Source organism: Mesoplodon mirus (genome assembly GCF_964341445.2).
Source record: "Mesoplodon mirus genome assembly, chromosome: 15".
In the NCBI taxonomy this organism is placed as follows: Eukaryota; Metazoa; Chordata; class Mammalia; order Artiodactyla; family Ziphiidae; genus Mesoplodon; species Mesoplodon mirus.
In genome coordinates this window covers 44,647,257-44,660,271 of record NC_138991.1, presented here as the reverse complement: position 1 = coordinate 44,660,271, position 13,015 = coordinate 44,647,257, and the positions used below count along the sequence as shown (strand labels likewise).

At 53.5% G+C, this 13,015-nt stretch overlaps 1 protein-coding gene across 5 annotated transcripts in view; it reads right to left on the bottom strand.

Annotated features, from left to right (window-relative positions):
• The window catches only part of GSG1L (GSG1 like), a gene marked incomplete at its 5' end in the record, with an annotated part of 224,864 nt that overhangs the window by 14,033 nt on the left and 197,816 nt on the right, over positions 1-13,015 (bottom strand). For 3 of the 5 annotated variants that reach the window (XM_082644049.1, XM_082644051.1, XM_082644050.1), the window contains one exon: positions 12,799-12,966. The exons of 1 other annotated variant lie outside the window; for it this stretch is intronic. In XM_082644049.1, the coding sequence (XP_082500175.1) occupies positions 12,799-12,966 (168 nt within the window). Of the gene's footprint in view, positions 1-12,735; positions 12,967-13,015 lie in introns of all 5 variants that reach the window. One more of the 5 variants, XM_082644048.1, reaches the window with a different exon arrangement.

Here is a 13,015-nt window from a genome sequence, read left to right as displayed (position 1 = left end):
TTTTTTTTTTTTGCGGTATGCCGGCCTCTCACTATTTTGGCCTCTCCCATTGCAGAGCACAGGCTCCGGACGTGCAGGCTCAGCAGCCATGGCTCACGGGCCCAGCCGCTCCGCGGCATGTGGGATCTTCCTGGACCGGGGCACGAACCCATGTCCCCTGCATCGGCAGGCGGACTCTCAACCACTGCGCCACCAGGGAAGCCCTGTAATCTGATTTTTTAACTTACCCTTAAAGTTCCAATGTCTTTTTATATCAGTACACATAAGTCCCGCTCATCTTTCCTCATAGTTGTACATGAAAGAATAATGAATATTCAATAACCTATTGATAGACATTTAGGTGTTTTCCAGTTTGTTCACTCTTCCAAGTAATGGTGCATGTGCATCTAGCAAGGGGGTGAGTTTCCCTTCTGCAGAGGTGCTAGAGGCAGGAGAATGCCCAGTCAAGAAGGTGCAACTGGGGACTTCCCTGGTGGTGGAGTGGTTAAGAATCCACCTGCCAATGCAGGGGACACGGGTTCGAGCCCTGGTCCGGGAAGATGCCACATGCCGTGGAGCAACTAAGCCCGTGCGCCACCACTACTGAGCCTGTGCTCTACAGCCCGTGAGCCACAACTACTGAGCCCACATGCCACAACTACTGAAGCCCGGGCACCTAGAGCCCGTGCTCTGCATCAAGAGAAGCCACTGCAATGAGAAGCCCGTGCACCTCAACGAAGAGTAGCCCCTGCTCGCTACAACTAGAGAGAAAGCCCGCATGCAGCACTGAAGACCCAATGCAGCCAAAAATAAATACATAAATAAATTTATTTAAAAAAATAAAAATAAGAAGGTGCAACTGGATTCAAACACTGGATAGGAGGCTGCAGCAGATAACTGAGCCCATTTCATCCCGGACACCACCTTCCTGGCCACGGCTAGAACCTCCGGGTCAATAGATACCAGCCCAGCCAAGTACTGGGCCTCCCACATCCTCCTGCATTTCACAGCCTCAACCTTGAACCCATTCCTTGATCTACTCCAACTCCCAGTTCTCATAGCTTCTTATCCTGAGATCATCTTCCTCCAGGCCTCGTGCTGGGCACCTCCTTAGGCTCTGCTGGGAGCCCCGCCCTGGGGAGAGGGGCCAGCGAGTAAAGGAGCTGATGCTTTAGGAGAGAACAGCCCCACCTGGCATGGTAAGCCCCGTCCCTGGTCACCCAAACCTTGCTGCTAAGAAGCCCAAAGTTCAATAGTCAACATATAAGAACAGCTGCCAGTTAGTGGGCACCTGCTGAGCTGGGGGCCACAGGGACAGCTCGAAGTCCCCACCCTTGAGATGCTCACACCTACTATACACATGAACCAATAATCACAACTTCATGTACTAAGTTTTAAGCTAGAAGGACATTACGAAGGTTGAATAAGGGTGACTGTCTAGACCAGGGGTTGGCAAACTTTTTCTCTAAAGGTCTAGATGGTAAATATGTGAGCCCTTGCGTACCACATGATCTCTGTCACAACTATTCAACTGCCCTTGCAGTTGGAAAGCAGCCGCAGACAATATGCAAACGAATGGGCACATTGTTTAATAGACGGTTATGTACAGCAGGTGGTGGCCTGGACTTGGCTTCCGGGAGATAGTAGGTTTAACCTCTGATCTAGCCAGTGGTTCTCCATGTGGAGGCTCCCTGAAGTCACCAGGGGAGTTTCAAGTTGCCCGGTGATCAGAGTGTACAAACAGGGTTGAGATTCACTTGTGTCGGGACCAGCAGAGGCTTCACAGGAGGAAGCGATGCTGGAGCTGCATCTCAAAAGCCCACAGGACGCGCTCGCCTCTCAGAGAGGTAGCTGGGATCCAGCGCAGGTCTACCTGTCTTTCTGCTGTGCTGTGTGGCCGTTCTGCAAAAAGCCGGGTCCTTGCACAAATGCAGCCCTCTCCACCAGGTTCGCCAATGAAAATAAACGGCCTGCAGGGTCCTGGCAGCTGTCTGGTGAGTGGCTAACGCTCGGTTACGGCAACGCCTGTGACCCTTTGTCCCCCTAACCACCGTGCTTCCTGGCAGAAAACATGCGAGGACAAGAGGATGCTTTGGGCACAACTGAGACCTTGGGCCCTGCAGTGAGGCGGGATCGTGGCTGAGCCCAGCTCTGTTATGAATGGACAGCTCACCCGCTCTGAATCTCTGTGATCTGGAGTTTTCTACGTGGCCATGGGCAGGACAGTGGTGGTAGGAATGACCGTAGGACAGCTCCCACCGCCCCATTGGTTGTTGTGAGGTCAGAAGCCCAGGACCTGGCACAGAGGGAGCGCTCAGAACAGAGTAGCACCGCTACTGGTTTTCAATCTGTTTAATCATTGGTCTCCCCACAAACACTTTAAACTCAGAGATAAGAAGGGTGGAGTTTATCTCCTTCTCCACTTGTAGCCTCAGGGTCTAGCACAGCGTTGGCACAAAGTATCCCAAAGAATGTCAGAAGGGAGGGAAGGGAGAGTGGGGTAGGTAGGGAGGAAGGGAATTGAGGAAAAGCAGCCAAGGCTAAGAGCAGACCACCGGGGAGGCAGCCCAGGTTCATCCAGGGAGGCTGAGCTTTGTATTGAAAGAAAAGGAAATACTCAAATGTCACTAGATGACTGTCTTCTTTAATTTGAAGTACTTCCTGCAGGAAATATTATGTGCTTTCTGAAGACAGGGTTTTTTGTTTTTTGTTTTTTTTGATGGTGGTGTGAGGGGTGACCCACGAATCTAAATAAATGCCTTGAAGGGTTAGCGGGGGATGCTTGGGGTGAAGCAGTGCTCAGAAGGGGCAGCGGGTGGGTCCCAGGGCCCCTCAGGTCCTCCACGCACCTGCTGTGTCACCTTCCTCTCCAGGTCTCAGCGTCTCCTCTGTGAGGGGGTGGAGCAGTGGCTCCACCATGTACTAGCTCTCTGAGTCTGGACACGTCCCTGTCATCCCTGAGCCTCGATTTCCTCATCTGATAAATGGGCATAATACTGTACCCACTCTTAGGGTTGTCATAAGGATCAGTGCGTAATACATGCTCTAGCTCCATCTGTTTGCCGTTCTTACAGCGCTGCCTGCGCGTGCTCCTGGCACAACTGTTACTATCATGGTTGTCAGCATCCTCATTGCTGGGGCCTTTGCGGTCGGTCACTCTGTGACTCTACCTCCCAGCTCCTGATGCAGAAGGATATTATTTTAACATATTAACCAATGCTCCCCCTCAAAAACCCCCACATACACCCCTTCTTTTCATTCCATCATTTTGACCTCGTTGCGTCAGGAAAGGGATGTTTTCCAAGAAGCAGTGAAAAGGCTTCAAAGTATGAAACACCTCTGGATTCAGGGCAGAGGGAAGCACAGGGAGTCACAGCACAGCCTTATGCCCCAGAAGAGAAGAGTCTCCCCAAACTGGGGACAAGGAGAGTCAGAGCAGAGGCTGAGTGAGCCGATGCTGTAACAGAAAGGTGAATGAGCCCTAGGGAAAGGCGACAGAAACAGAGGTAACTGCTCAGACTTCCACAGGAGAGAGAAATAAACTTGTACATTGCTTAAATCCTCATTATTTGCGGTATAATTACACCTCATTATTTGCGGTATATTTACACTGATTCAAACCTGTATCCCAACCACAGAGGCACTACCATCGTCATCATCTTTACCATCATCCCCATTTCACAGCTGTGAAAACCTTGTCTAGTGGTGAGCTGGTAACGATCAACAACCAGCTCTGCCATAGAAAGTGCTCTGTTCTGGGGTGTTTGTGGACCTCTGTGGGGTGAATACTCCCAGCACGGCTGATCTGAAGCAGAGAAAAGGCTTCAAGGTGTCAAACACGGGCTTCCCTGGTGGCGCAGTGCTTGAGAGTCCGCCTGCCGATGCAGGGGACACGGGTTCGTGCCCCGGTCTGGGAGGAGCCCACATGTCGCGGAGCGGCTGGGCCCGTGAGCCACGGCCGCTGAGCCTGTGCGTCCGGAGCCTGTGCTCCGCAACGGGAGAGGCCACAACAGTGAGAGGCCCGCGTACCGCAAAAACAAAGAAACAAACAAACAAAAAGTGTCAAACACCTCTGGACATCACTGAACGTGTGATGTCACTGAACGTGGCACCAGGAAAGCATCTGTACACTCTGCTCTCATGGGCCAGCTCCACCCCGGCAGCTGGCTGGTGGCAGGGCAGGGATTTGAACTCAGGTTTATCAAGAAACAGGCCCAAGCCTGTTTCCACTGTGCCCTGCAGATTCCCGGCTGGCAAGGGATGTTCTGTCAGACTCACCATGGGTACACCTACACTATGAGGTCCCCGTGGAAAGTGGGGCTGGGCACCATCCAACTCGGGCTCTCCCAGAACAGCCAGAAGGTGTGCAAATGGCGGTGAGGGGTGTGACCACACTGTCACAGAGTCACTGCTCCAATGACCCACAACATCTGGAATCGGGTTGAGCCTGGGCATTTGCTCTTTTTGAGAGAAGAGAAGGACGCAAGCGATGGAGCAGGGAGGCTCCAAGGATTTGATGGTTTGAACAAACGTCTTGTCTTACAGGGAGACCCCTGGCACCTGCCCATCTAATTCCAGAGCCAAGTGTGGCCACAGCAGTTGGGGCACTGGCAAGAGGTCTACCGGGTCTTACCTCTGTTGTGGTGGGAGCCCCGGGCCACCCCAGCACACAGCTCCCAGCACGCTCTCCAGCTGCCGTGGCCCTCTCTGTGCCATCCTCAAAGCCAAACCCTTGCTTGCTGCCCCAGGCTGGCTTGTTTCCCAAATCTCCACACTTCCTGGTACAAAGTGGCAGTCTACGACGTGTGCTTCTCAAACCGTCTGATAAAGGACTATGTTTTTCCCCCTTAATTCTCAATCTACCTCGGATCAAATTTTTAATAAAATACAATAAAAATGAGTTGCTAGAAAATGAAACACACACACACACACACACAAAAGGTACGCTTGGGTGTACCAGTGATATCAACTCACCATGAAAGTTTCCAAACACGTGTCTCAGTTCCTCTCCCTATATCATCATGGACGTTTGCAAATGGGCCCTGGTCCAGGGACCACACTTTGAGGAGCACTGAGGTGTAGAACCCTTCTTTATCCACTGGCCCCTACTGGCCATGTCCACCTCCTGACCCATAACCGGGCTGCATCTGCTCTGTCCTCTAGCCCGACGTTTCCCAAATGTGCCGGTGACCACAGGTCACCCGAGGAGCTTTTAAAAATGCAGATTCTGGTTCAGTGAGTCTGGGGCAGTGGGTCTGGGGCAAGGCCTGCATTCTAACAGGTTTCCAGGTGGGGTCGATGCTGTTGGGCCCCAGACCACACCTGAGGAACTAGGCATTGGACCCTGGGCTCTGGGCACTTGTGAGGCTCCGCAAAGGGTCAGCCCAGTCACCCTCTACGTCCTGGGCTGTCACCCAGTGGGCCCAGGCCTCCAGTGCCCTCCCCACAGTCCCAGCTGCAAATGAGCTTCACCGAAGAGCCCGCAGTAGTGACGGTGGGAAGGAGGGCACCCGGAGCCCTCCTGCCTCCACTGGGCTGATATTTGGAGAAAACATGGAGGTCAGGGAGCAGCTGTCCTGCAGGATCATTTCCAGTTCAAGGACTACTCTGTTCTTTTCGCTTTCCTTTCACACAGCATTGGTCATCGAGCTAATCTTGGGAGGGCCCTGAAATTTCCATGGAGCCATCTCTAATTTCTGGGCACCCCGCGAGAGGTGCGAGGCATCCCTGAGAAGTAATATTCAAGCGGCGAGAGTGGAAACATCCAGGTAAGAGGGAGCTGCGATCGAACACGTCTCAGAGGTTAAATGGCTAAGAAACAGTCACAGAGGACAAAGAACACAATGATTTTTTTTTTTGGTGATACGCGGGCCTCTCACTGTTGTGGCCTCTCCCGTTGCGGAGCACAGGCTCCAGACGTGCAGGCCCAGCGGCCATGGCTCACAGGCCCAGCCACTCCGCGGCATGTGGGATCTTCCCAGACCGGGGCACGAACCCACGTCCCCTGCATCGGCAGGCGGACTCTCAACCACTGCACCACCAGGGAAGCCCACACAATGATTTTTAAATGATGCACTGATGATGGAATGAAGGATGAAATTAAAAGAAAATTTGGCAAATGACCACAGGTAGGAGATTAAGATTCTATAACATCCCAGCAGAAGTGCCATTCCAAGACTGCGGAAATAAATGGGTTTTTTAAAAGATTCTTTTTTTTCTCTCTCTTTTGCTATTTTGTGAGTAAGATCATCATGATACAGAACAGTTGGAAAATACAGGGAAGATAAATAGCCACAGTGCCAACGCCCTCCCCTCATCTTTGTGTGTGGTTGACAGTTCTACCTCCTGTTTCTCTATTGGGTTTTAAAAAGAGACCTCTAGATATTAGCGCCTTGAGATTATTTTGGGAACAGCATGGGCTAGAAATTATTACTCAGAAAAACAATCACTAGCGTTAGTGGAGCCCCTACCCCCGCACCCCGTGCCCACCTTCAACAGTTCCAAAGGCCCCTGACAACATGAAAATCTCTACACCTGACTTATCTCAAAGATCAAAAGACCAGGTGAGCAGAGGTGAGCGCACCTGAGCAGCGTGCTGTTCAGCATGGCGGCAGCAGTGTGGGAAAGGCCATGGAAGCAAGACCAGTGGCAGCTCCTAGAGGACAAAGGTCACCTTGGCCAACAGACTGACCAGCGACCTCCCCACAAGGCTCCTTACCTTCTGCTGTCACCCTCTCCATCCATCCCCTATTTGGGAATAAAGAAGGGAGTGGACCTGCATCCCTGACCCGTGGAACTTGCATCCGTGGCCAGTGCTGAGAGAGGACGGGCGGGGGAATTCAGTCCAGTTCAGAATCGATGCTTGAGGACTTCCCTGGTGGCAGTGGTTAAGAATCCGCCTGCCAATGCAGGTCACATGGGTTCGAGCCCTGGTCCAGGAAGATCCCACATGCCACGGAGCAACTAAGCCCGTGCGCCACAACTACTGAGCCTGCGCCCTAGAGCCCGTGAGCCACAACTACTGAGCTGGCGTGCCACAACTACTGAAGCCTGCGCACCTAGAGCCCGTGTTCCACAACAAGAGAAGCCACCGCAATGAGAAGCCCACGCACCGCAACGAAGAGTAGCCCCCGCTCACCGCAACTAGAGAAAGCCCGTGCGCAGCAACGAAGACCCAACACAACTAAAAATAAATAAAATTGATTCTAAAAAAAAAAAAGAAAAGAAAACAAAGAATCGATGCTTGAGGTAAGATCTGCAGGCCCAGAAACAACAAGGCAAAGAATGGGGGGCACCCCAGATAGAGAGGACAGCCATCCTGAGGCTGCATGGAAGCAGAACGACTCTGTCTGGGGAACTTCCAGGGGAGGGGCAGCTGTGTGCAGGGGAAGGGGCCCGGGTCCACAGGGAGGCTCATAAGTTATGGCAGGGAGCTGGGCCTTTGTCCTGGGGCTGTGGGAAGGCACTGCAGTGTTTTAGCAGAAAGATGAGGGTAGAGGCACCCTGATCACATTAGCCTAGTGAAGAGGCTTTGGCTGCTGGGGGAGGACAGATGTGGGGTTTACATCTCACCTCCACGTAGGAGGTGAGAGCTGCTGCCCTGGACGAGGATGACGGGAGTGAAGACAAAGAGAAGTGACCCACCCATAGGGGAAAAGCACTGGATTTGGGGTATACTGACATGATGTGCAGAAATCTGCTTGCACAAGCAGGACCACCCTGGAGAAGAGCGTGGAAATAGGACCAGGTTTGGTGGAGACCATCATGAGTGGGTACTGGCCGTGTTGATTTTCGATGCCTTTGAGGATCCAGGGTGGAAACACCAGGGAGGCGGCTGGATATGGGGCTGGGGGTCAGGAGGGAACTAAGAACTCAGGAGTCTTGGCGCGTATGTGGCCGCTGAGGCTAATGTCGAGGAAGGGCCTAGAACTGACCTTAGGAGCATCTCCATTTAACAGAACAAGGAGGAGGGGTTGGGAAGGGCTGCCTGGAGCCCAGAAGAATGGCTGGTGGGAGCTGGGGGGAGGGTGTGTGCACATCATCTAGGCCTCTGGGAGCTGGTTCAGTGGAGTCAGGGGTGGAGGGCAGCTTGCAGTGGGTTGAGCCATGAGGGGAGGGGAGGAGGTGAAGACCAGCCCTTCCAAAGGTTTCCCTACAACAGACAGGAGAGAGAGCAGAGCCAGTGGGGAGTGGGGTCCTTACGGCCCTTTCTGCTCCAGTCATGGGGATGGGTAAAGAGGGGGTGGTCCTCCACTATGCCAGAACGATTTATGGCCAAGCCAATCGCCCCCAGGTTGGGGTGCAACTGCTCTGCGTCTGCCCAGAGCCCTGTGAGTCCTGGCACCCAGGAAGGAGGCTTGGGGACGGTCCCCATGCCGCCTTCTCATCCCAGTAACATCCAGTCCGCTACTGCGCCAGCCCCCCTGCCCCAAATGCTGTGGGAGGACGAGAGAGATGAGACAGCCAGGCCGAACTCCCACCCATACCCTACTCTCAAATCACACCAAACTGCTTAGAGTTTCCTAACTACCCTTGTGTGTTGCCCGTCCTGGCCTTTGCTCGCACTGTTGCCTGTGCCTGGGAACGCCTTCTCCCACCTACTGCCCGTCTGGCCATGCGTGCTGTGCGTACCTTTAAAAACCTGGCTTGAGGGTCTCGTCTGTGAAGGCTTCTCTAGCCTCTGCCTTCCCCGGGGTGCCCAGCCCTCCACCTGGAGTGACCTCCAGGAGACCCCATTGCGGCACCCAGGGTGATTTGCTGCCCTCCCGAGACGAGAGCCGGGGGGCCGGCAGGTGATGGAAGAGGCTGGACGGCTCTGAGGTGAGTGACTCACCTGGGGACTCACAACTAATAAACTGCAGAGCTCATTCCAGCCCTGGTCTATTTCCTCGTGGCTTCCACAGGGTTAAGTGAGAGTGTACAGGTAAGGTCCTCGAAAGTGCTTGCAACAGGGGGGACTGCACCACGATAATGAACAATATAATTACTACGGAAAGTTAATAACTTGTTGAGCATCTGTGGCTCTAGGTGTCAGGGACAGAGCGGAAGCCAAGAAAGCTCACTGCTCTGGCGCGGAGGCAGATAAAGTGCACGCACAAGTTCAGAGACTGAGACGCGCGCCTCATGCCTTGGAGCAAGGGCATGTGACGGGGTGATCTGACCCTGGGGAGGGCAGCTGCGCTCCTCCCTGGAGGCCCCGGCCCTTTGCTCCGACCCACCCACTCACGGCGGCTTCCCCGGGAGCGGGATGCTGGCTCAGTTGAATTCCCCCTGGAGTCCAATCCAACAGGGTCTCATTTCTTTCCCCGCATTGTTAAATGAGATCTGAACATCAAGCATTCAAGAAAGCCCCGATGTGCAGATATTTACCTTTCGTCCTGCAGCTTTCGACCCTCCCCTGGGAGGCCCGATTAAGACGCCCTCCTTGGGGACGACAGGCAGGGTGAGGCTGGGAGGGTTTAATGCCAGACGTTTCTCAGAGCTGGGACAGGCAAGGCTGCTCAGAGGAAGCAGGTTCGCCCTCCCCCACAAGCCCAACATACGGGGCACACTGGCCCCTACACATGCGCGCGCACACACACACACACATATCCTTCTTCCACACACCGCTACATTCCACAACCTCTGAAAACGGTTCGGAATCTGCCCGATCACTCTTCAGACTCACAGTTGGCTCCTGCAGAGAAAAATCCAGCAAGACAGGGATGGGCTGCAGTGGGGCGGGCGGCAGTACGGGCCCTGCTACTCCATCAGCCTCCACAGGGCACCGTCTTGTCCTCAGTCAGGGGTGGCTCTCTCGATGATAGTAATGGCAAGGGCGGGGGCGGGGGGCGCCTGGGAAAACCTGCACCCTCTCCAAGGACACGTCTTATCCCACACCGCTCTTCCGTATTCACAGCCCACTTCGTACCTCACCCACCTGTTTGCTGTGTTTTGTTTTTTTGTTTGATTTGTTTTGTTTTGTTTTGTTTTGCGGTACGCGGGCCTCTCACTGTTGTGGCCTCTCCCGTTGCGGAGCACAGGCTCCGGATGCGCAGGCTCAGCGGCCATGGCTCACGGGCCCAGCCACTCCACGGCATGTGGGATCTTCCCAGACCGGGGCACAAACCCACGTCCCCTGCATCGGCAGGCGGACTCTCAACCACTGCGCCACCAGGGAAGCCCCTGCTGTGGTTATTAACGTGCTTCTTAGATGCCCAATATCCACAACACTGTCTTCACCTCCATCCTAAGCTAGTCATTCCCAAGCTTTGTACTGTGTATCAGTCGCAGAAGGGACACATGAAATGCCCTCCATGTGCCACGCACTGTGCTTACCACGTGACCTGGGTCCAATTTGAGCCTTGCCAAGATGGCAAGAGCTCTGGGTTCTCCTACTGTAGGTCAGCGGAAATCGACGCAGAGGGGCTCAGTGACTTGCCCCAAGTCACATAGCAGTGAGAAGACAGAACTGGAAAATTCAGGTCAGGGGGGCCCTCAAACCCCTATTCTCTCCACAGCACGCCCTGTTCCCCAAGGAGTAAGAAACATGGGCAGTGGGGCTCAAGGATCTCTTCCCTCACGTCCCTGGCTATGGTTTCGGGGACTCTGGCCACTGCAGGAGTTCAGCCCTGCTGCTGGGTCCCCACAGACCTGTGTAGACATCTGTCTGTGTGCTCTGAGATCTTTGCAGAGAAGGTACCAAAAAAAAAGAAAGAAAGAAAGGAAAAAAATGAACAGCCCAGCTAAGCTGAAATGTTCTCCTTGGAGAGGAAGGGAAATAAAATTTGATGAACCTCTGCATAATGTTCAAGTTATGAACGTGTAAAGTGATATTCTGCACATATGCTGGGAAGCATTTATCTTCTCCCACGTCGTTGGGGCCTGAGCTGTTCAGGACCAGCGAACAGCAGCTTCTTGCTGATGAGGTACAAAGAGGTCCTGTCTTCGGCCTCAGCAAAATGAGGGTGCCCATGGATGCTCCAGGCTCTCCCACAGCCCAGGTAACAGAGGAGGCAGTGTTAATGGAGCAGCTTTAGACACCAGGCTGCTCATGTAGCTGCTGTAAACATTTCCTGAGCACCTACTATGGGTCCCGTGCTCTGCCAGTCATCACCACCTTCCTAGTGGACATGCTCTGTCCACAGCCGTGGGCAAGGCGGGCCTGTGTGGCAGGCTGGCCTGACCTCCCTGACCATACCTGACAGGCCCAGGACTGGACAACTGACCTGGGACTTTGATGAAGGGGCGCTGGGATGCTGAACCTGCCCAGTGATGGTGGGGCTTGAGCTGCAAGTGGACGAGGCAGTCAGGGCTGAGGTCTCCAAAGAGAAGTATTCAGCCAATCACACACACACCCCAAACTAACCCCCAAAATGTTAAATGAGCACCTATTAGGTGCCTGGCCCAGTCCTCGGTGCTCAGAATACAGTAGGGAAGAAGTCAGCAGAGCCCTTCCATCATGGAGCTCACGGTCTACAAACTATCAAACAGATAAACAAATAAAATAATGTCAGGTTGTGTAGGTGATATGAAAAAATAGCAATGATAAAGAGTGACCAGGACTGGGTGTATGGGGGTGTACAAATTTAGATGAAGTGATTAAGGAAGGCTTCGCTGAATAGGTGACATCTGAGCCAAGACCGGAGTGAGCCAGCCAGGTAAGGATTCCAGGCAGGGGCACAGCAAGTGCAAAGGCCCTGAGGTGGGGATGAGCTTGTAGTGTTCAAGAGACAGAAAGGAGGCTCAAGGGGCAAGGGAGAGATGATGCGGTCTGTAGCAGTCAGAGGGAGGTTCTGGTGTGGCCCCCAGCATCCCCCACCGTGCAACTTCTTGGCTTAAACCCTTCCATGTGCCCCACGGAGAGTCCAAGTCCTCAACGCTGCCCAGCTCCACAGTCTCCTTCCCCCTTTTCCTCCTCAGACTCTGTCATCAGTTCTGAGAACCTTTCAGTTCCCTGCCACCAAAAGGCATTATGGCATGTCCAATCAGCTCCCCAAAAGCAGGCTGTGATAAAGATTTGGGCACAGGTAGTTTATTTAGGAGATGGTCCCAGGAAATATGATAACCATTTGCTTGTCCTTCCACTCATCCATCATCCATCATCCATCCATCCATCCATCCATCCATCATCCATCATCCATCATCCATCCATCCATCTATCCATCCAGCATCCATTCATCCATCATCCATCCATCCATCTATCCATCCATCATCCATCCATCCATCCATCCATCGAATTCATCCATATACCCACCCACCCAACCATACATACATCTGTCCATCCATCCATCCATCCATCCACCCACCCACCCAACCATCCATCCATCCATACATCCACCACTATTTATTGTCATCTTCTCTATTCCCAGCTGGACTCTAAGGACTCAGGTGATCAGATGTGGTCCCTGACCTTGAGGAGCCCTCCTCCTCTAGCAACCGTCACCGATCCCACTGCTGAGTCTTTTTTTTTCACTCAGTGCTGTGACAGAGCCCAAGAAGGAAACCTTGGTTCTGCCTCTCTGTGACCCTATCTTGGTTCTAAGAAGCATGGGGCCCAAGGGCAAACACTCAAACTTGATTCCCTTCTTGGTTTCTCAGGCTCTGTTCACATAAGCCCAAGGCAACCTCATGCCCCATAAAACATTAAAATGTCCCAGAAACTCCAACATAGCGGGGTCCAAACTCTGCCTCACCCAGCCTGCCCCTTCCAACCCGCAACCCCCCAGAACACTTCTGTCAGATCACTCTAGTTTTCGACTGGCGCCCTGTGGCCACTGAGGCCGGGCCTCGGGCTTCTGATTCCCAGTGGTGGCCAGAGGTGACCCCATGTGCACTGACCTCTCCCGGAAGTACTTGATGGCCTCAGGGTCTATGAAGGTCGGCTCCTCCCGGTAGCCCTGCTCAAAGACCTTGCGCTTGTGCTGGAACTCAATGACCGTCTTGGTGTAGGAGTTGAGCGTGGTGACAGAGGCTGCCATGCAGCAGGTAAAGGAGCCCCACGCCAGGCTGCCAAGAGATGAGGAGAGAGATGCCACGGTGAGGGTGGGCAGGGGAC